This window comes from Ranitomeya imitator, chromosome 2 (genome assembly GCF_032444005.1).
Source record: "Ranitomeya imitator isolate aRanImi1 chromosome 2, aRanImi1.pri, whole genome shotgun sequence".
Taxonomy (NCBI): Eukaryota; Metazoa; Chordata; class Amphibia; order Anura; family Dendrobatidae; genus Ranitomeya; species Ranitomeya imitator.
In genome coordinates this window covers 785,481,036-785,502,138 of record NC_091283.1, presented here as the reverse complement: position 1 = coordinate 785,502,138, position 21,103 = coordinate 785,481,036, and the positions used below count along the sequence as shown (strand labels likewise).

Genomic DNA, 21,103 nt, shown 5'->3' with positions numbered 1-21,103 from the left:
ATTCCAATACCTCCTTTTACACTTGGAGCCTTTACATGGTTACATTTGATTGTTCCTTAACCCCTTTACCCCCAAGGGTGGTTTGCACGTTATGGACCGGGCCAATTTTTACAATTCTGACCACTGTCCCTTTATGAGGTTATAACTCTGGAACGCTTCAACGGATCCTGATGATTCTGACAATGTTTTCTCGTGACATATTGTACTTCATGATAGTGATAAAATATATTTGATATTACCTGCGTTTATTTGTGAAAAAAACGGAAACATGGCGAAAATTTTGAAAATTTCGCAATTTTCCAACTTTGAATTTTTATGCAATTAAATCACAGAGATATGTCACACAAAATACTTAATAAGTAACATTTCCCACATGTCTACTTTACATCAGCACAATTTTGGAACCAAAATTTTTTTTTGTTAGGGAGTTATAAGGGTTAAAAGTTGACCAGCAATTTCTCATTTTTACAACACCATTTTATTTTAGGGACCACATCTCATTTGAAGTCATTTTGAGGGGTCTATATGATAGAAAATACCCAAGTGTGACACCATTCTAAAAGCTGCACCCCTCAAGGTTCTCAAAATCACATTCAAGAAGTTTATTAACCATCCAGGTGTTTCACAGGAATTTTTGGAATGTTTAAATAAAAATGAACATTTAACTTTTTTTCACAAAAATTTACAGCTCCAATTTGTTTTATTTTGCCAAGAGTTACAGGAGAAAATGGACCCCAAACCTTGTTGTACAATTTGTCCTGAGTACGCCGATACCCCATAAGTGGAGGTAAACAACTGTTTGGGCGCATGACAGAGCTTGGAAGCGAAGGAGCGCCATTTGACTTTTTAATGCAAAATTGACTGGAATTGAGATGGGACGCAATGTTGCGTTTGGAGAGCCACTGATGTGCCTAAACATTGAAACCCCCCACAAGTGACACCATTTTGGAAAGTAGACCCCCTAAGGAACTTATCTAGAGGTGTGGTGAGCACTTTGACCCACCAAGTGCTTCACAGAAGTTTATAATGCAGAACCGTAAAAATAAAAAATAATTTTTGTGAAAAAAATTGATCTTTTCGCCCCCAATTTTTATTTTCCCAATAGTAAGAAAAGAAATTGGAACCAAAAAGTTGTTGTACAATTTGTCCTGAGTACGCTGATACCCCACATGTGGGGGTAAACCACTGTTGGGGCGCATGGGAGAGCTCGGAAGGGAAGGAGCGCCGTTTGACTTTTCAATGCAAAACTCACAGGAATTGAGATGAGACGCCATATTGCGTTTGGAGAGCCACTGATGTGCCTAAATATTGAAACCCCCCACAAGTGACACCATTTTGGAAAGTAGACCCCCTAAGGAACTTATCTAGATGTGTGGTGAGCACTTTGACCCACCAAGAGCTTCACAGAAGTTTATAATGCAGAGCCGTAAAAATAAAACAAAAATTTTTTCCCACAAATATTATTTTTTAGCCCCCAGTTTTGTATTTTCCCAAGGGTAACAGGAGAAATTGGACCCCAAAATTTGTTGTGCAATTTGTCCTGAGTGTGCTGATACCCCATATGTGGGGGGGAACCACCGTTTGGGCGCATGGGAAGGCTCGGAAGGGAAAGAGCGCCATTTGAAATACAGACTTAGATGGAATGGTCTGCAGGCGTCACATTGCATTTGCAGAGCCCCTAATGTACCTAAACAGTAGAAACCCCCCACAAGTGACCCCATATTGAAAACTAGACCTCCCAAAGGAACTTATCTAGATGTGTTGTGAGAACTTTGAGCCCCCTAGTGTTTCACTACAGTTTCTAATGCAGAGCCGTAAAAAAAAAAAAAAATTCCCCCCAAAATTATTTTTTAGCCCCCAGTTTTGTATTTTCTCGAGAGTAACAGGAGAAATTGGACCCCAAAATTTGTTGTCCAATTTGTCCTGAGTGCGCTGATGCCCCATATATGGGGAGGAACCACCGTTTGGGCGCATGGGAGGGCTCGGAAGGGAAGGAGCGCCATTTGGAATGCAGACTTAGATGGAATGGTCTGCAGGTGTCACATTGCGTTTGCAGAGCCCCTAATGTACCTAAACAGTAGAAACCCCCCACAAGTGACCCCATATTGGAAACTAGACCCCCAAAGGAACTTATCTAGATGTGTTGTGAGAACTTTGAGCCCCCAAGTGTTTCACTACAGTTTATAACGCAGAGCCGTGAAAATTAAAAAATCTTTTTCCCACAAAACTTATTTTTTAGCCCCCAGTTTTGTATTTTCCCAAGGGTAACAGGAGAAATTGGACCCCAAAAGTTGTTGTCCAATTTGTTCTGAGTACGCTGATACCCCATATGTTGGGGTAAACTCCTATTTGGGCACACGGCAGAGCTCGGAAGGGAAGGAGCACTGTTTTACTTTTTCGACGCAGAATTGGCTGGAATTGAGATCGGACGCCATGTCGCGTTTGGAGAGCCCCTGATGTGCCTAAACAGTGGAAACCCCCCAATTATAACTGAAACCCTAATCTAAACACACCCCTAACCCTAATTCCAACGGTAACCCTAACCACACCTCTAACCCAGACACACTCTGAGCAGGCACTTGGTAAGCCACCTCCCTCCCTGCAGGACCCGGATCCGCGGCCATCTTGGATCCGGGACTTGCTGCAGGGAGGAGGTAAGAGACCCCCAGAGCAACGCGATCACATCGCGTTGCTGCGGGGTCTCAGGGAAGCCCGCAGGGAGCCCCCTCCCTGCGCGATGCTTCCCTGCACCGCCGGCACATCGCGGTCATGTTTGATCGCGGTGTGCCGGGGGTTAAATCAAATGGCGGAATTGTGATTTTTTTTCTTTCTTACTACTTCATCGCACTTGGGATTTTTTTTCCCTTTACATTATATGATAAACCGAATAGTGTCAAATTTAACACTGCAAATCATCCCCATGCCAAAAACAAGCCCTCATGTGGTTACATTGATGGAAAAGTAAAGAAAAAATTATGGTTCTTGGAAGGAGGGGAGAAAAAAATGAAAAAAGAAAACGTCCTAATGAGTTAATAAAGATAAAATAAGGCAGACAGAAAAAAAATACACGTGCAACGTCAGGGGCCCAGGCTCGCGCACGTGTCGTACACATAGTGACCGGACGGTGGCGCTGTGGGTGAGTGACTTAGTTGGTGGTGAGCGGTCGCTCTCTCCCGGCTCCGCGCTCTCTGGTGAGGCAGAGTGTGCGCAGTGCAGTGTGCGCTCACACGGTGGGCGAGTGTCTGCTCTCCGCCGCCGCCGCCACCTGTCCTGTGTCATCCCTCCTCCCAGTGATAAGCCTCGGCGATGGCGGACAGCGCCAGTGAGAGTGACACTGACGGAGCGGGAAACAGTTCGGCCGCTATGCAGACGTCCTCCTCAGCCCCTTCCTCCGGGAAGTCGACCGGCATCGTCATCTCTCCATTTCGCCTTGAAGAGCTGACTAACCGCCTGGCCTCCCTGCAGCAGGAGAACAAAGTGCTGAAAATCGAGCTGGAGACCTACAAGCTCAAGTGCAAGGCCCTGCAGGAGGAGAACCGGGACCTGCGGAAAGCCAGCGTCACCATAGTGAGTAGCGGAGCCCAGGGCGGCACCTGCCCCCACTGCCAGCCGGGGAACTACACCTCCCAGCGTGCACACCCCTACCCCGCCAGCCGGGGAACTATACCTCCCAGCGTGCACACCCCTACCCCGCCAGCCGGGGAACTACACCTCCCAGCGTGCACACCCCTACCCCGCCAGCCGGGGAACTATACCTCCCAGCGTGCACACCCCTACCCCGCCAGCCGGGGAACTACACCTCCCAGCGTGCACACCCCTACCCCGCCAGCCGGGGAACTACACCTCCCAGCGTGCACACCCCTACCCCGCCAGCCGGGGAACTACACCTCCCAGCGTGCACACCCCTACCCCGCCAACCGGGGAACTACATCTCCCAGCGTGCACACCTCTACCCCCCCAGCCGGGAAACTACACCTCCCAGCGTGCACACCCTACCCCCCCAGCCGGGAAACTACACCTCCCAGCGTGCACACCCTACCCCCCCAGCCGGGAAACTACACCTCCAAGCGTGCACATCGCTACCCCCCCCAGCCGGTGAACTACGCCTCCCAGCGTGCACACCCCTACCCCCCCAGCCGGGGAACTACACCTCCAAGCGTGCACATCGCTACCCCCCCCAGCCGGTGAACTACACCTCCCAGCGTGCACACCCCTACCCCCCCAGCCGGGGAACTACACCTCCAAGCGTGCACATCGCTACCCCCCCCAGCCGGTGAACTACACCTCCCAGCGTGCACACCCCTCCCACCCAGCCGGGGAACTAACCTCTTAGCGTGCACACCCCTACCCCGCCAGCCGGTGAACTACACCTCCCAGCGTGCACACCCCCACCCCCCAAGCCGGTGAACTACACCTCCCAGCGTGCACCCCCCCAAGCCGGGGAACTACGCCTCCCAGCGTGCACACCCCTCCCACCCAGCCGGGGAACTACACCTCCCAGCGTGCACACCCCTCCCGCCCAGCCGGGGAGCTATACCTCCCAGTGTCACATGTGCACCCCACCATACTGGGAACTACACCTCCCAGTGTGCACACCCCTACCCCCCCAGCTGGGGAACTATACCTCCCAGTGTCACATGTGCACCCCCCCAGCCGGGGAACTACACCTCCAAGCGTGCACACCCCTCTCACCCAGCCGGGGAACTATACCTCCCAGTGTCACATGTGCACCCCCCCAGCCAGGGAACTACACCTCCCAGCGTGCACACCCCTACCCCCTAGCCGGGGAACTACACCTCCCAGCGTGCACACCCCTACCCCCTAGCCGGGGAACTACACCTCCCAGCGTGCACACCCTTACCCCCCAGCCGGGGAACTACACCTCCCAGCGTGCACACCCCTACCCCCCAGCCGGGAACTACACCTCCAAGCGTGCACACCCCTCCCACCCAGCCGGAGAACTACACCTCCAAGCGTGCACACCCCTACCCCCCCAGCTGGGGAACTATACCTCCCAGTGTCACATGTGCACCCCCCCAGCCGGGGAACTACACCTCCAAGCGTGCACACCCCTACCCCCCCAGCTGGGGAACTATACCTCCCAGTGTCACATGTGCACCCCCCCAGCCGGGGAACTACACCTCCCAGCGTGCACACCCCTACCCCCTAGCCGGGGAACTACACCTCCCAGCGTGCACACCCCTACCCCCTAGCCGGGGAACTACACCTCCCAGCGTGCACACCCTTACCCCCCAGCCGGGGAACTACACCTCCCAGCGTGCACACCCCTACCCCCCAGCCGGGAACTACACCTCCAAGCGTGCACACCCCTCCCACCCAGCCGGAGAACTACACCTCCAAGCGTGCACACCCCTACCCCCCAGCCGGGGAACTACACCTCCAAACGTGCACACCCCTACCCTCCCCAGCCGGGGAACACCTCCCAGCGTGAACACCCCTACCCCCCCAGCTGGGGAACTACACCTCCCAGTGTCCCATGTGCACCCCCCAGCTGGGGAACTACACCTCCCAGCGTGCACACCCCTACCCCTCAGCCGGGGAACTACACCTCCAAGCGTGCACACCCCTCCCACCCAGCCGGAGAACTACACCTCCAAGCGTGCACACTCCTACCCCCCCAGCCGGGGAACTACACCTCCCAGCGTGAACACCCCTCCCACCCAGCTGGGGAACTACACCTCCAAGCGTGCACACCCCTCCCACCCAGCTGGAGAACTACACCTCCCAGCGTGTACACCCCTCCCACCCAGCTGGGGAACTACACCTCCCAGCGTGCACCCCCCCCCCCCCTTAGCTGGGGAACTACACCTCCCAGTGTCGCAGCGTGCACCCCACCAGCTGGGGAATTACATGTACCGGCATGCACCTTCTCCCCTAGCTGGGGAATTACACCTCCCATCCGGGGAACTACACTTCCCAGCGTGCACTCCCCCTTAGCTGGAGAACTATACCTCCCAGGGTCCCACCGTGCACCGCACCAGCTGGAGAACTACTTCTACTGGCATGCACCATCTCCCCTATTCGGGGAACTACACCTCCCATCCGGGGAACTACACCTCCAAGCTTGCGCACCCCTTCCCCCTTAGCTGGGGAACTACACCTCCCCAGTGTCGCAGTGTGCACCCCACCAGCTTGGGAGCTACACCTACCGGCATGCACCTTCTCCCCTAGCTAGGGAATTACACCTCCCATCCGGGGAACTATACCTCCCAGCGTGCACACCACCAGCCGGGGAACTACACCTCCCAGCTGTGCAACCTCACCTCCAATTTCCCCCCATCCGGGAATTTGCCTCCAAGCCATGGAACCTCCCCTCCAGCCTTGGAAACTACACCTCACAGCTGTGCAACCTCCCCCCAAACCCCTCTCGACGAAGATGTATAGCACCAATTGGGCAATCTTGGGAACTATTACAGGAGGACATCACCATGGAAAATCAGGCTTTGACTACAATTTTTTTTTATAGCAGCATTAATTCCATGGCACTGTACATGTGATAAACTACAATTATTTAATTGTACATAATACATCTCACTGAACAGTGCCCCTGCTACTTCAGGTTTTTGGTGCTGAAATTGTTCCAGTTCTGGAAGAACGAATGTACATTTTGATAAAAATATTAGGAATCATTTCTGGTCTAAAATCTAATACAGCTCTTATAAGTCAGACGCAAGCTTTGCGCCAGGTCTGTACTCTTACATATACTATAGATCGTGCACAAGCTTTGCGCCAGGTCTGTACTCTTACATATACTATAGATCGGGCACAAGCTTTGCGCCAGGTCTGTACTCTTGCATGCAATATACTATAGATCGGGCACAAGCTTTGCGTCAGGTCTGTACTCTTACATATACTATAGATCGGGCACAAGCTTTGCGCCAGGTCTGTACTCTTGCATGCAATATACTAAAGATTAGGCACGAGCTTTGCGTCAGGTCTGTACTCTTGCATGCAATATACTATAGATCGGGCACAAGCTTTGCGCCAGGTCTGTACTCTTACATATACTATAGATCGGGCACAAGCTTTGCGCCAGGTCTGTACTCTTGCATGCAATATACTAAAGATTAGGCACGAGCTTTGCGTCAGGTCTGTACTCTTGCATGCAATATACTAAAGATTAGGCACGAGCTTTGCGTCAGGTCTGTACTCTTACATATACTATAGATCGGGCACGAGCTTTGCGCCAGGTCTGTACTCTTACATATACTATAGATCGTGCACAAGCTTTGCGCCAGGTCTGTACTCTTACATATACTATAGATCGGGCACAAGCTTTGCGCCAGGTCTGTACTCTTACATATACTATAGATCGTGCACAAGCTTTGCGCCAGGTCTGTACTCTTACATATACTATAGATCGTGCACAAGCTTTGCGCCAGGTCTGTACTCTTACATATACTATAGATCGTGCACAAGCTTTGCGCCAGGTCTGTACTCTTACATATACTATAGATCGGGCACAAGCTTTGCGCCACGTCTGTACTCTTACATATACTATAGATCGGGCACAAGCTTTGCGCCACGTCTGTACTCTTACATATACTATAGATCGTGCACAAGCTTTGCGCCAGGTCTGTACTCTTACATATACTATAGATCGGGCACAAGCTTTGCGCCACGTCTGTAATCTTACATATACTATAGATCGGGCACAAGCTTTGCGCCAGGTCTGTACTCTTGCATGCAATATACTAAAGATTAGGCACGAGCTTTGCGTCAGGTCTGTACTCTTGCATGCAATATACTATAGATCGGGCACAAGCTTTGCGCCAGGTCTGTACTCTTACATATACTATAGATCGGGCACAAGCTTTGCGCCAGGTCTGTACTCTTACATATACTATAGATCGGGCACAAGCTTTGCGCCACGTCTGTACTCTTACATATACTATAGATCGGGCACAAGCTTTGCGCCAGGTCTGTACTCTTGCATGCAATATACTAAAGATTAGGCACAAGCTTTGCGTCAGGTCTGTACTCTTGCATGCAATATACTAAAGATTAGGCACAAGCTTTGCGTCAGGTCTGTACTCTTGCATGCAATATACTATAGATCGGGCACAAGCTTTGCGCCAGGTCTGTACTCTTACATATACTATAGATCGGGCACAAGCTTTGCGTCAGGTCTGTACTCTTACATATACTATAGATCGGGCACAAGCTTTGCGCCAGGTCTGTACTCTTGCATGCAATATACTAAAGATTAGGCACGAGCTTTGCGTCAGGTCTGTACTCTTACATATACTATAGATCGGGCACAAGCTTTGCGCCAGGTCTGTACTCTTACATATACTATAGATCGGGCACAAGCTTTGCGCCAGGTCTGTACTCTTACATATACTATAGATCGGGCACAAGCTTTGCGCCAGGTCTGTACTCTTACATATACTATAGATCGGGCACAAGCTTTGCGCCACGTCTGTACTCTTACATATACTATAGATCGGGCACAAGCTTTGCGCCAGGTCTGTACTCTTGCATGCAGTATACTATAGATCGGGCACAAGCTTTGCGCCAGGTCTGTACTCTTGCATGCAATATACTATAGATCGGGCACAAGCTTTGCGCCATGTCTGTACCTTTGCACCAGGTCTGTACATGTGCTTATATTATAGTTGGTATAGATTGGGCACAAGTGTGCTGCACTTTTTTTTTATCTGCACCAGATGGACTCTATCATACTTAATATTGTCTTTCTGGTGCTGTTTACATTCATTATGTAACGGTCCTGTTCTCCATCGGTAATTCTAGAGCAGAGAATAGTTATTACTCAGATCAGGTGTGAGCACAGCTTGCTCATGTTTAGTTATGCCATGATCTATGTTGTGTGCCCACTATTGAACATGACAGATTTTCTGCATTGCAATCTGGAAAAATTGGGAAGAACCGTTGTTGGTGCTGTAGTGACCCTATTGGCCTTCAGCCACCCTTTCCCAAATGACCGTAGCTAACACAGGCCATACATACTGGCTGCTCATCCTGAACTGCATAATATGGGTAAGTGGTTTATTTAGGGAAGAGTGCTGTTCCCACTTCTGATGAGTGTATAACGTTCATTTTCTTTATATTCTGAGTGGGATTGTTAGTCTAGAAAACCTCTTTTAATCTTCTGATTGGAGGGGTCTTGTGTGATGGGGAGTGTGGTATGGCTGTAAATATTTAATCCACACTTTGTATAAGTGACATGTCTTCTGTGTCCCATCCTATAGCATTATTCCTATCCTGTGCATACGTCTTCATTACGCTAAGTGGTTTATTACATGGGCCGTTCAGCAGCCAGCGGGGCTCTGCATTATTGAGAACTGCATTTAATTCATGAATCATTCCTACAGATCTACTTTTAGGGGAAGGACTAGTATGGCTAAACCATGCAGTGACTATGGCTGTCACTTTCTCCTTTCTTATAGACTGCCTTCACCTAAAAGGAGTGCTTACATGACAACTGGAATATGATACTGTGAGGAGTGTATATGAGACAGCTGCCTTGTCTTCAGCAACTTAACTAATGTTCTTCCTAAATGTCCTACACAAGTTTTACAAAGCGAGTCCTCATTGGAGTAAGTCCATGTAAAGGTGCACTGCAGCAGACATTTCAGGAGAACGTTATATTTTACTCAGGCAAAAATAACTTCCATAGATGTTGGCAGAAAAATGTTAGGCTGATAGGCTATTGGTATCTGAGATTTCTCATTCCCCAATACTTTAGTTCTTTTTTGCATGCCAAACATGGACTGGGTTCCTGGAGGTAAGTGGTTACCTAATGTCTATGCCTCTGTTCCCCCCACTATTGTTCTTAGGTCTCTGTCAAGGTCCACAAGCTTTCAAGGGGAGTTGGTAAAGTTGGCCATAATGTCTGTATTGAAACCACTTCTTGTAGCATTTCTTCTTTGCTTGAGTTGGATGGGTTGAGTTCTAAGCGCTGTCACTTATGGATACAATATTCAGGTTATTTATTTATTATACTTTGCTTATATAGCGCTATCTTATTCTGCAGCGCTTTACAGACATTATCATCACTGTCCCCATTGGGGCTCACAATCTACATTCCCTCTCAGGATGTCTTTGGAGTGTGCGAGGAACCCGGAGGAAACCCACACAAACATAGGGAGAACATACCAACTCCTTGCAGATGTTGTCCTTGGTGGGATTTAAACCTAGCTGTAGTGCTAACCACTGAGCCACCGTGCTGCCCAGGTTACCGCTTTCTTGGCATTATGATGTTTATTTAGCCATTCTAGCTCTTAAGGTACCGTCACACTAGACGATATCGCTAGCGATCCGTGACGTTGCAGCGTCCTCGCTAGCGATATCGTCCAGTGTGACAGGCAGCAGCGATCAGGCCCCTGCTGTGCTGTCGCTGGTCGGGGAAGAAAGTCCAGAACTTTATTTGGTCGCTGGACTCCCCGCAGACATCGCTGGATCGGCGTGTGTGACACCGATTCAGCGATGTCTTCACTGGTAGCCAGGGTAAACATCGGGTAACTAAGCGCACTCTCCAGTGACCAAACAGCGACGCTGCAGCGATCCAGATCGTTGTCGGTATCGCTGCAGCGTCGCTAAGTGTGACGGTACCTTTAAACATTGCAAACTTAGAGCTCCCTTAGACCGACTGAGGAAAGAGTGTTCTTGGGGTGCAGTCAGTATTAATCTGCCCGAGATCAGAAGACAGTGTGCGGACTGACCGACTGCTCTCCTGACCCGAGTGACAGCTGCATAGAAATATATCAAGCTGCCATGCTTGTGTCATTGGAGCCACCAGCCAGTCCATGCATTGCGTTCTGGTCAGTGCCAAACCTCTGACTCCGACTCCCCAGCACTGGTCACTACTAAGCAAGTACATAAAGTGCAGCACAGGTTCATCTCCAGTAAGTGTCGGTATCCTTAGATCAGGAACAGACATGTATAGGACATTTCATAACTTTCCCAAATTCTTATGAGAACATTTACAGCACATCCTGCACTGTATCATGAACACAGTTTATTATATATTTTAGTAGTCAGTCCATTTTATTCCGACTCTATCAAAATGGACACCGACACCACTACTCCAACTCCATAGCCTTGGTTCTGATCTCTGGTCGATTTATACGGCCATCTGACTACACCCTTATGAACACTAGCAAACGTAAAACTTATCGTTCTCAGCAGTATATCGATCTGTTCACTATGCACACAGTGATCATATGGGCCTTAGACTAGCCAGTCTTAACATACACCATATTTACCATAATGAATCATGCTGGTGTATTGTAAGTCTAAGTTTACACCACATTTTAGTTGTCTTTGTGCCAGAATGTGCGCCATAATTCTGGTGCATTTTTGGCGCACTGTGTTGCTGAGTAGACCATGCTTTTTCCTGATGAGCCACAACTCTTTACTGTGAGGCCCAGAAGTCAGGCAGGTCATTATCCCTGGAGATTTCCTGTTGGCCCCTACATTTTGGGGTAAGCTTGATAACTGTTCCATTGCTGAGCTCCGAGTACAGTCACCTTCTTGACTGCTTGAGTTTCCGTGACATTTAAGCACCAAAATACTTTGTCGAATGGTTTGGGCTGGTGAAAACCAGTTCCTTCTCGTGGATCTTAATGTAATGGATGTTTTATATCCACACACCCCTTTTTCTGGATTTGGCTGTACATTTCCTGCGCATTGGACGCTGCAAGGAAAATGTATTTTAAAGGGATTGTCCAGGAATGGTATGGTGATTTACTTTTTACAGCTCTATCCACAGCCAAGTTTAGAGTCAGAAAAGCAATGTGTGCCGTACACTGAAATGTTCTGTTGCTGCAGTTTCCATAGAAGTGAATGGGAACGGTCCATTTATCTTACATGGGTTTGGAATATTCGCCATCCTTATAGTGCATGAATGGGGCATTCTGGCTCCATCACATACAGCTAATATAATAGATGGATAAGTGTTGTCTTTCAGCTATGTTTCTGATGTTTTTATATCAGACATTTTCATAGGTTTATTCTTACACATATTTCTCCCTGCCTTCCTGCTTGCCATGAACATGTGATCCTGATTGACAGTTCGGACCAGCGGCGAGGCTCCACTAATGACCTAAACTGGGCTCTCTGATACTGCAGGTAGCACGGGGACTGAAGCTGGGGTGATCCAGCAATGCAGACTGCTTCTAAGAGTAACGAAGAGCCTAGAAATGGAGCGCGCCTTCCCTACGAGACCGGCTACTGCTGATACGCTGCCAAGGTGGACAGTAACCTAGGCCAAGTGCAGTAAACTTAAGAAATAAAAATCCCTCTGGTCTTAAGAACTGAGAGGATTTTTTGCTAACAGGCAAGTGGCGAGGCTTCTTGTTTTTTTTTTTTTGTTTTGTTTTTTTTTTTTACAAGCACTGCAATTTTAACCATGTAAACCAATACGATAACCCCTTTCTTAGTTTCTTGGCAGTGACTCCAAGAGCTGAGAAATTATCATCCAGTAGTGGACTCTCTCCCTGGGTTGTGTAATGTTAATTGCCTCGCCGCAGACAAGTCCTTCATCATTGCAGGGTGGACTTTAATCTGATTTCCTTGCGTCTTCCATGTCGGCAGGCTGATGTAATTAATGGTTAATCGGGTGCCATAACAATAAGTAGTATTTTTACTGGTCTCTCTGCAGAGAGCTGCTCACAGTCATGTACCCTGCACATGGAGCTCTCCTAGTTGGCACAGGTTACCTTTTGCGCAAGTTCTTATTTAAGCTGCCAGATGCTCCAGGGAAAGGCAGGACCTGTATGTCCTCCTTTTTTTATTTTTTTTGCATCCTTCTACTTTTCTTTATAACAAGCAGATATTGCCAGCCAATATAGATAGTCGAGGTAAGGTGGGAGGTGGGTAACATTTTACTGCTGTTCTGTAATGTGACTAAAGGGCGTTTCTGAAGAAGCAGTGACAAATATAAGTAGAGGAACGCACAAGTTCCAGTCTACATGAAAGATAGTGAGTAATCCAGAAGGCCAGCGTGAAGGCCGACGCTTGTCTCTCCTGACTTAAAATAATAGATGGCTTTTTTTTAATAATCCACAAGAATACTTTTCTCTATAACTCCTCCATAGACCGGACCGCACAGCTCAGCTATACATTCTTGTATTCTCTGAGAGTGCCGCAGCCAGACTCCTATGGCAGAGGCGTATCTCTCCATAGAGAACGAACAGATCGACTACTGACATTCAACAGGCCAGATCCTTCTCTCCAGCGACATCATCTGTTGGGGTTAGAACCAGAAGGCCACCATACACATCAGATTAGCGGATGATCCTGCCGACATGGCCAGGTTTGGACGACTGTAATGTATATGTATGGAGCAGTTAGTGTCGCACAGTACGGCCTAGGAAATGAATAGAAGAGGTCTGAAAGTTAAGAATAGAAGATCTGGATGTTTATTTTTATTCTATTGGACCCAAATTTCCGGAGTACTTTAACAAGGATCTGTCATCAGATTTCACAATACAGGCTGCACACATTGGATATCTCCTGGACCTGATGAGTGTGTTTACTTTGAACTTTCATAATACAGCCTTTCTGACAGATTTTCACCTATTTTAGGCACTCCTAGACTAACAGCTTCCTCCCCTACTGCTCAGTACAAGCTGCATTTGTCAGTCTGGCTGGCTGGGTGGGTGGAGATGGAATACACTTGGAATCAGCGCTTACACTTTATATAGCTGGACTCAGGATTATACAGCCATTTTAACGTTAGTTTTCAAAGTGCGCCAGTCTAATCAGGTCTAATATATATTTAATATCGTCTACAGTTTGTATTGTAAAATTTGGGAACAGATCCGCTTTAATTCAGACTGCATCATAACATTACATGATTGTCGGCATCATCTGGCTGCTCATCTTGTGACCCAAATTCGATAGTTTCATAGGCTAATATGTGCAATGTCTCCCGACTCAGGGTGGTCATGTTCCGCTCCTGCCTGCAAATCTCCAGCTTCCTGTGACATCACGTCGGCGGAGCAGTTCCTTCTCTTCTGAATTGTGGTCTACATGACTAAACAGAAAATGAGAATCACCAGCAGGGGCGGTCTGTTATGTTAGTTGGCAACTACCTGCCCCATAAGTAAAATAAAAAGTCCCGAATAAGTCCTTTAACTATTGTCAATAATTTTGTAGGAAAACACACGCGACCTGCAATGTTGTCAAAGTGCGTAAACTGATTGTTTGATACTTTGTTTCAAGTTGAATTTGGCAAGAAAATCTGATATTTCTTGATGGCTGAAGACTGACCTTAGACATCCAGCTCTGAGACTTCTGACTCGTAAACCAAAGTGATAGTTGCAGGTTTTATTACAATTTTATTTTCTTGGAGGTTCCTAAATGGAGTTTCTATCTATGATTACCTTGTAATCAGAAACGTTTGCTCCTTCCGTGCAGTCGTGGAACAAGCCGCCTAGAGTAGTTGTACTGCTCACAATGCCCCCTACACAGTGTAATCTGCAGACGCCTCTTCCCACGCCTTGGGGAGCAGTAATGAAACCGTGCAGAAAGTTGCAGCTCCAGCATTTGTGTCAGCATCTGGATAAGTAGTTGTTTCATTGTTTGCAAAGCTCTGTAGTTGCATTTTCCATTGCCGTAGTATATCAACCCCAAATGTGCAGGAGATTTCTGGGATTAGAAATTACAATTACTTTCAATTTCCACCTCTTATATTTTAGATATGCAATAAGAAATAACACTTTAGTCGAAATTTTAAAGAGAACCTGCTGGTACATTTTTACATATGTACTGTAAGTAGTCTTATGTCTGTGTAGGTGCCAGTAAAAATGTTTTTTTTTTTTGTTTGTTTGTTTTTTTTTGTAGAGTGCCAGTCATGAAAAATCTAGCATAAAATCAATATGCAAAGCAGGCTGGAAGTGCACTGGGGGTGTGTCAATGCCCTTGGAAGAAGCAAAGTACTTAGACACTCCCCCCGTGCACTTCTACAAACATGGTATCATTTTCGTTGGACATAAGCACCTCGTCAGCTGTAAACTATGTTGGTATTGCATTGCCAGGACCTTGGGACGGCTGTTTTAGGGATGAGAATCCTGTTGATATAACACACATCCATACGGGATACTTTTTAGACAAGCTATGTGGGATGTATTGGGAATAAATAATCTTTCATTGCAGTGAGTATAGCACGTGTTACCTTTTTGTTTGCTTACCTGCATTAATATTGTGTATAAAGTGCACTTTTATATTCTCCCCTTCCCAAAGGTTAAACTGACAGCTGGAGATGTTGCAGGGCAGTCTGGAAGTAAGTAGAGCGTTCTGGTCTAAGCTCTGTGGGGTCTTCCATAACATCTCCCAGGCTGACAGCAGTAGTCTGTAGAGATAGGTATGGTCATACTAACTAGTTATGGATTCTCTGACCTGAAAGTGAAATCTGCATGCAAAATCGGTAAACTTGGACTGAGAATCTGCACTAGAAGTCAGTTTGCGCTGCAGGTGGTTACAGTGTGTACATTAGATTTTTTTTAAAATTTTTTTATTTTTTTTTAAGTCTGACTAGTATTTACCTTGTGGGAACATGCCCTTGAAGAGGACCTGGTGTGTGTGTACACAATATATATATAATATATATATATATATATATATATATATATATATATATATATATATATATATATATATATATATATATATATATATATATATATATATATATATATATATATATATCTCTGTATTGTTGTTCCTTTATTAAGATGGGGGTATCTGGGGTATCCACACCCGGTTCAGGACCCTTCAACCCCTGCCTTTGGTAAGCATTTTTCCTCCCTTGGGCCGTATTCTGACAGTCACTTGATATTTACCGCACGGTGAATGGGCTTGCCATTTAAATGTGATATACTACTGCATTTGCACTTTATACAATGTAAATTATTTGCAGAAATTGGGCAGGTGCAATTGTTTGGTTCCTGATTTTTGTGTCTCCTTCCTGCATACGTTTTTCTTATATACTTAATGGTGTTACGTATGATGTACCTTTTGCTTATTTTGAATTACTAATAAATGACTTTTAACTTATCATTCCTGATTGCTCCTATTTCTCCTTTTGATACATCCTTTATTAAGATGTATCCACAATGATCACGACTCAAGGATTGAGTTGACTTCTGGCCGTTATATCTCATAGTCTTGATAGTATCCAGTCAGTACAGGACTGTGGGGGCGCGGGTCTTTGCCAGACAAAGCTGTACTTCCCATTTGACAGTAAGTATTTAGGAGGAATAACACAGGCACACCACAACAGAGTTATAGGAGAGGATGTTCTGCAATTTTTTTTTTTTCATGGGAGTAGATCTACGCTGCTTGATCCTTAGTCAGTATGAGTGTTATACTCCAATATTGCAGCAGCGTATATTTTACTCTGAAACCCTGCAGCATTTCAGGGAAAGCATACTTTGAAAAGTTGTTTGGCGTCCCTAGCTGCTCTTTTTTTTTTTTTCTCCTTATATACAAATCTTGATGTGTATGTGCACAGTGAGAGACCTGTCAGCCATGAGGAGTGGGGCAGGGTCAAGTCGCTGGGTTACTTACCTCGCACTAATCCTACCAGAAGACTAGTCCTCTGCCGGCTAATCAAAGTATGTTTTCTCTGAAAAGCTGCAGTGTTTCAGGGTAAGGCTATGATCGTATCAGGTTTGATCCCCACATCAGTGGCTTCTTCAGGTTTGTGTCCTGGAAAACTGGATTGTGATGTGTGCGTTGAAAAGCCCATTGACTGTAGTGATGCAGACGAAGTCACTGTTTGCTCTGTTGGTCAAGCTTTTCGTTCCCTTCTTCATATTTGAGGCGGGCACCAAAATGCAGTTGATGACTTCTTGGTGTCCACTTCAGATACGGCAATAAATGAGGTCCGAGAGAGCACAGTGACTTCATCTGCATCATCAGGTCCCGTAAGCACATGTGCCCAAATCCAGTTTCCCAGGACTTCAAATGTAAGACCCGACAAAGCCACTGGCGTGGGACTCCTACATGATATGAACATAGGCTAGGACCACATGGTGACGTGTCTGGCAACAGCAATTCTCACCGGTTGCAGTGAGACATCGGACCTCATTAGATGCAATCTCAAATCGGTGTCCCATGGAACATGTAGCCTATACAACACATGGCTGGAATAAGCGGCCAATGTCTGATTCCTGCTGCCCATAGTTTGCCATCTGTCATGTCCTGTATCGATACTGCCAGCACTGCCTCTAGAACTCCAGTGTTTCCAGCTTAGAATATCACATGTTGGACTTTTCTTAGACATCTCTTCCATATGTCAGACTTTGCCTTGTGTCTTTTATGAGGAAATACAAATCTGTACCTGATGTATTCAGATAATTTCATAATCACAAAGCTCTAAAGTAAACACTGTCTTGAGCTGTGGAGCGGATGTCACCGCTCTTCCAGTTGGGCCACGTCCTCCTTCGGCACTACGCCGTGCCCTATAAAGCTTTACAGCAGCGTGGTGCCAGGACAGGGAGCGAGCTGTTAATCATTGAACCGTTTAATAGGTAAAGACTGTTTGGATTCCTGTGTCCAAGAAACCTGAGGATAGGGACGCTTTCAATTGCACCTGCCCCGAGGCAAGGAGATGTATTGTGGAAAGTAGACTGGTTCATCCACTGTGCTAAGGCGGCCACAGTAAAGATTTATTGGAGTGCTCACAAACGCCGGTGCAAACATAAAATAGTCTGAGAAATAAGGTGCAACCAGCATAAAGTGCACTTCTGGCAATGTGCCAATGACCGTTGTTCATCCTTCACCTACATGGTAAAAGCAGCTTGCCCCATTGCAGTACACCGATCACAGGCTGGGCCCTTTGAAATCAGCACATGATCGGATCGCAAAGGTTCTTTACTGTGATCTGTGAACGCACCACTCAGGGTGAGCTGCCAACATAGATATAAGGGTATGTGCAAACTACATCTTTTATCAAGCAGATTTCGTCTCAAACCCACTTGCAAAAGTGCCACAAAAAATGAACAATAATGCACAGCAATGTAAAAATGACATTTCTGGGCATGTTCAGTATTTTCTAACATTCTTGGGGGCAGCTTCGCTTGGAAGCCGCCTTTTCTTTTTAGTTGGAAGCACAGGAAAAAAGACTGCGACGGATCTGTTGCAGAAAATGACAGCAGAACCGCTAGCGAGGCCACTTCAGGAATAAGACCAAGGGCTTTTTTCTGAAGTCTTCTAGGAAAACCTTTTTGTGGCCACAAGCCTTAATGAAAGGAAAATGTGATAATATGCAGAATAGTGAGGGGCCAAGAGAACAATTCAGAACCTTGTCCAAGTATTTGGACCCCTTTACATTTTTCACTCTTTTGTTGCAGCCATTTGGTAAATTCAAAAAAGGTTTTTTTGCTCATTAATGTACACTCTGCATCACATCTTGAGTGAACCCCCCCTTCCCCAGACGTGTAGAAATGTTAGCTAATTTATTAAAAAAAGAAAACATGAAATATCAATGACTACTGCCATGGTCATGCAGCATGGCCCCATTCATCTTCCGTACAGATCAGTGAGTCTGTCCATGCGCTGCTGTGTGCAGGGTAGTGCGCTTGGTGGGTTCATGGCAGAGGTGGGATAATCGGCAGCGGTCATATGCCAGACACAAGCTGAGGCTATGGCACGGCTGAGTTATGTTACTTCTGTACCTCCAGGATTAAATTATCCTGCTGCTACTGAGATATGGCCTTTAGTACTAAAGGTACCTTCACACTCAGCAACTTTACAACGAGAACGACAACGATCCGTGACGTTGCAGCGCCCTGGATAGCGATCTCGTTGTGTTTGACACGCAGCAGCGATCTGGATCCCGCTGTGACATCGCTGGTCGGAGCTAGAAGTCCGGAACTTTATTTGGTCGTCAGGTCGGCGTGTATCGTCCTGTTTGACAGCAAAAGCAACGATGCCAGCAATGTTTTTCCATGGAGCGAACAACCAGCGAGAACGATAAGTGAGTCGCCGTTACGTCACTGGATCGCTCCTGCATCATTCAGCTGTTAGTGTTTGAAGTCTCCTAGCGACCTAAACAGCGACGCTGCAGCGATCGGCCCGTTGTCTATATCGCTGCAGCATCGCTTAGGCTACGTTCACATTTGCGTTGTGCGGTGCTGCGTCGGCGACGCAACGCAAACCAAAACGCATGCAAAACGCATTGTTTTGTGATGCATGCATCCTTTTTTGGCATTATTTTGGACGCAAAAAAAATGCAACTTGCTGCGTCCTCTGCGCCCTGATGCGTGCGCCAAAAAAGACGCATGCGTCACAAAACGCAATGCAACGCATGTCCATGCGCCCCCATGTTAAATATAGGGGCGCATGACGCATGCGTCGCCGCGGCTGCGCCCTACGCAGCCCGGCAGAACGCAAATGTGAACGTAGCCTAATGTGACGGTACCTTTAGGTAGGTCACCAGGATGTTTGGTAACAGTTGCACATCGACAAATAAACCATATCCCCGTATTTATTGATGACTGCTATCCACAACTAATAGTGTCTTGATAAACTACGGCACTGGTTCATTAATAGATACATGCTATTGTCTTAAATAAGTGGTGTTTTTAAGATAATGCTCCCCTCCCTAGATATGGGGACACTAGAAGGTTATATTGCTTTTTTTTCTTGTTTGTTTTTTTTTCTTCTTCGTTTTGCGTTTTATGTTTTATGTATCATTATATTGTTGTTCGTGTGCCATTTATCTCCCAAAACATTTAGTGTTTTCTGCTGAAGGCTTTTGAGGCTTCAGGTGTCAGCTCGATCCTGTATAATTACAAAGGATTATAATGAGGAGACGTTATTCCAGTGATAATTGGATAAACGCAGGTGTAGTCTAGAGATCTGGGTAATAAGACAGTATCCGTGTATACAGGTGACTGATTTAGTACAAGACTGCTGGGGCTTAAATGGGTGTTGGGCTGCTTATGTTGGCGTCAGTCTGCAAATTGATCTGCCCAGCTGTATCTGAAACATGTACCTTCCCTGTAGCCCCCGGTGCTGTGAGACGAGACAATAGAAGACCACTAGAGATGAGGGGAAGGAGCATTCAATGCTGAGTCCTGAGCGCGGAGAGTAAAGGGGCTGCCTCCTACACTAATTCTTCCAATCTATGAGGAAATAGGGGGGGATGCAAGCTCAATCGTTCTTGTATTGTATAGGGGCATTCATATAACGCTGCATGAACCGGTCACCATAGGGCATCCATATGAGCAAGGTCTGAGACAGGAGTGGGTGATTGGGATTATAAAGGTTAGTCTGTAGTGGAGCGGAGAGCACGGTCAGGGTGGTGGACGGAGAAAAAGGAAGAGATGTACAGCGGTGCCAAACTGGGAAGGGATTTGTGGACGAGAGTGATAACTTTATATTGAACAAGAAAAAAAGGGAAATCTCCAGCATTGACTATATAGGTTGAATCTTCACAAAAATACCCAAAGGGCTGACTGATGCACTTCGACTAGACAGTCTTAATGATGGTCTGCTTTGTGGGATTTCTAGCGATAGTTTTATACCTTCCCCTCCAAAACACCCGGGTGTCCGTTAATTGATTAGTGCTTGTAAGTACAATTCACCCTGTTATACGGTTGGGAAAAGGCATACAAATTTAAATGTAAAAACTATGGTATTTAGGGAAAATAAAATACGGTATATTGCAGTATTAGCTTCTGTCTTTGTTCATGCCCTGTGGGGCTCTTCTATGTAACTTGAAAGTCTAGTATGATGCTCTGTTGAGAATTGTTCTCCTTAAGCCATCCCTTCGTTAAATGGTTTGAAAAATTCTCAGAGAATCGTTCCGGACTTCCAAGTTACATACAAGAGTATTATACATCCACTCAAAATAGTGTGTGCATTTATATATACATCCCATCTTCTCGTGTATTTGAGTTTTCTCCTGAGCTTGGGATCTTAATCCATTTTTAGTGGTGGATGCACATAGAAAGCAGCTTCCTTGCTCTGACCTGAGATTAATGGAGGGATAGTTGACTAATGATGGGACATTGACCATTAGTGGGATCACTGAGGCTGTGTGATCTGGGGAAGAAGGCAGGAGATGAGGAGTTGGTAAAATGGAATGCCTCCCTGAGAGATTCTG

At 46.5% G+C, this 21,103-nt stretch overlaps 1 protein-coding gene across 1 annotated transcript in view; it reads left to right on the top strand.

The window, feature by feature from the left end:
- Positions 1-3,183: 3,183 nt before the first annotated feature.
- CCDC6 (coiled-coil domain containing 6) overlaps positions 3,184-21,103 on the top strand; it is a 54,758-nt gene continuing 36,838 nt past the window's right edge. Inside the window, exon 1 of the mRNA XM_069753570.1 lies at positions 3,184-3,567. Coding sequence (XP_069609671.1) covers positions 3,307-3,567 — 261 coding nt within the window. The 5' untranslated portion in view covers positions 3,184-3,306. The remainder of the gene's footprint in view (positions 3,568-21,103) is intronic.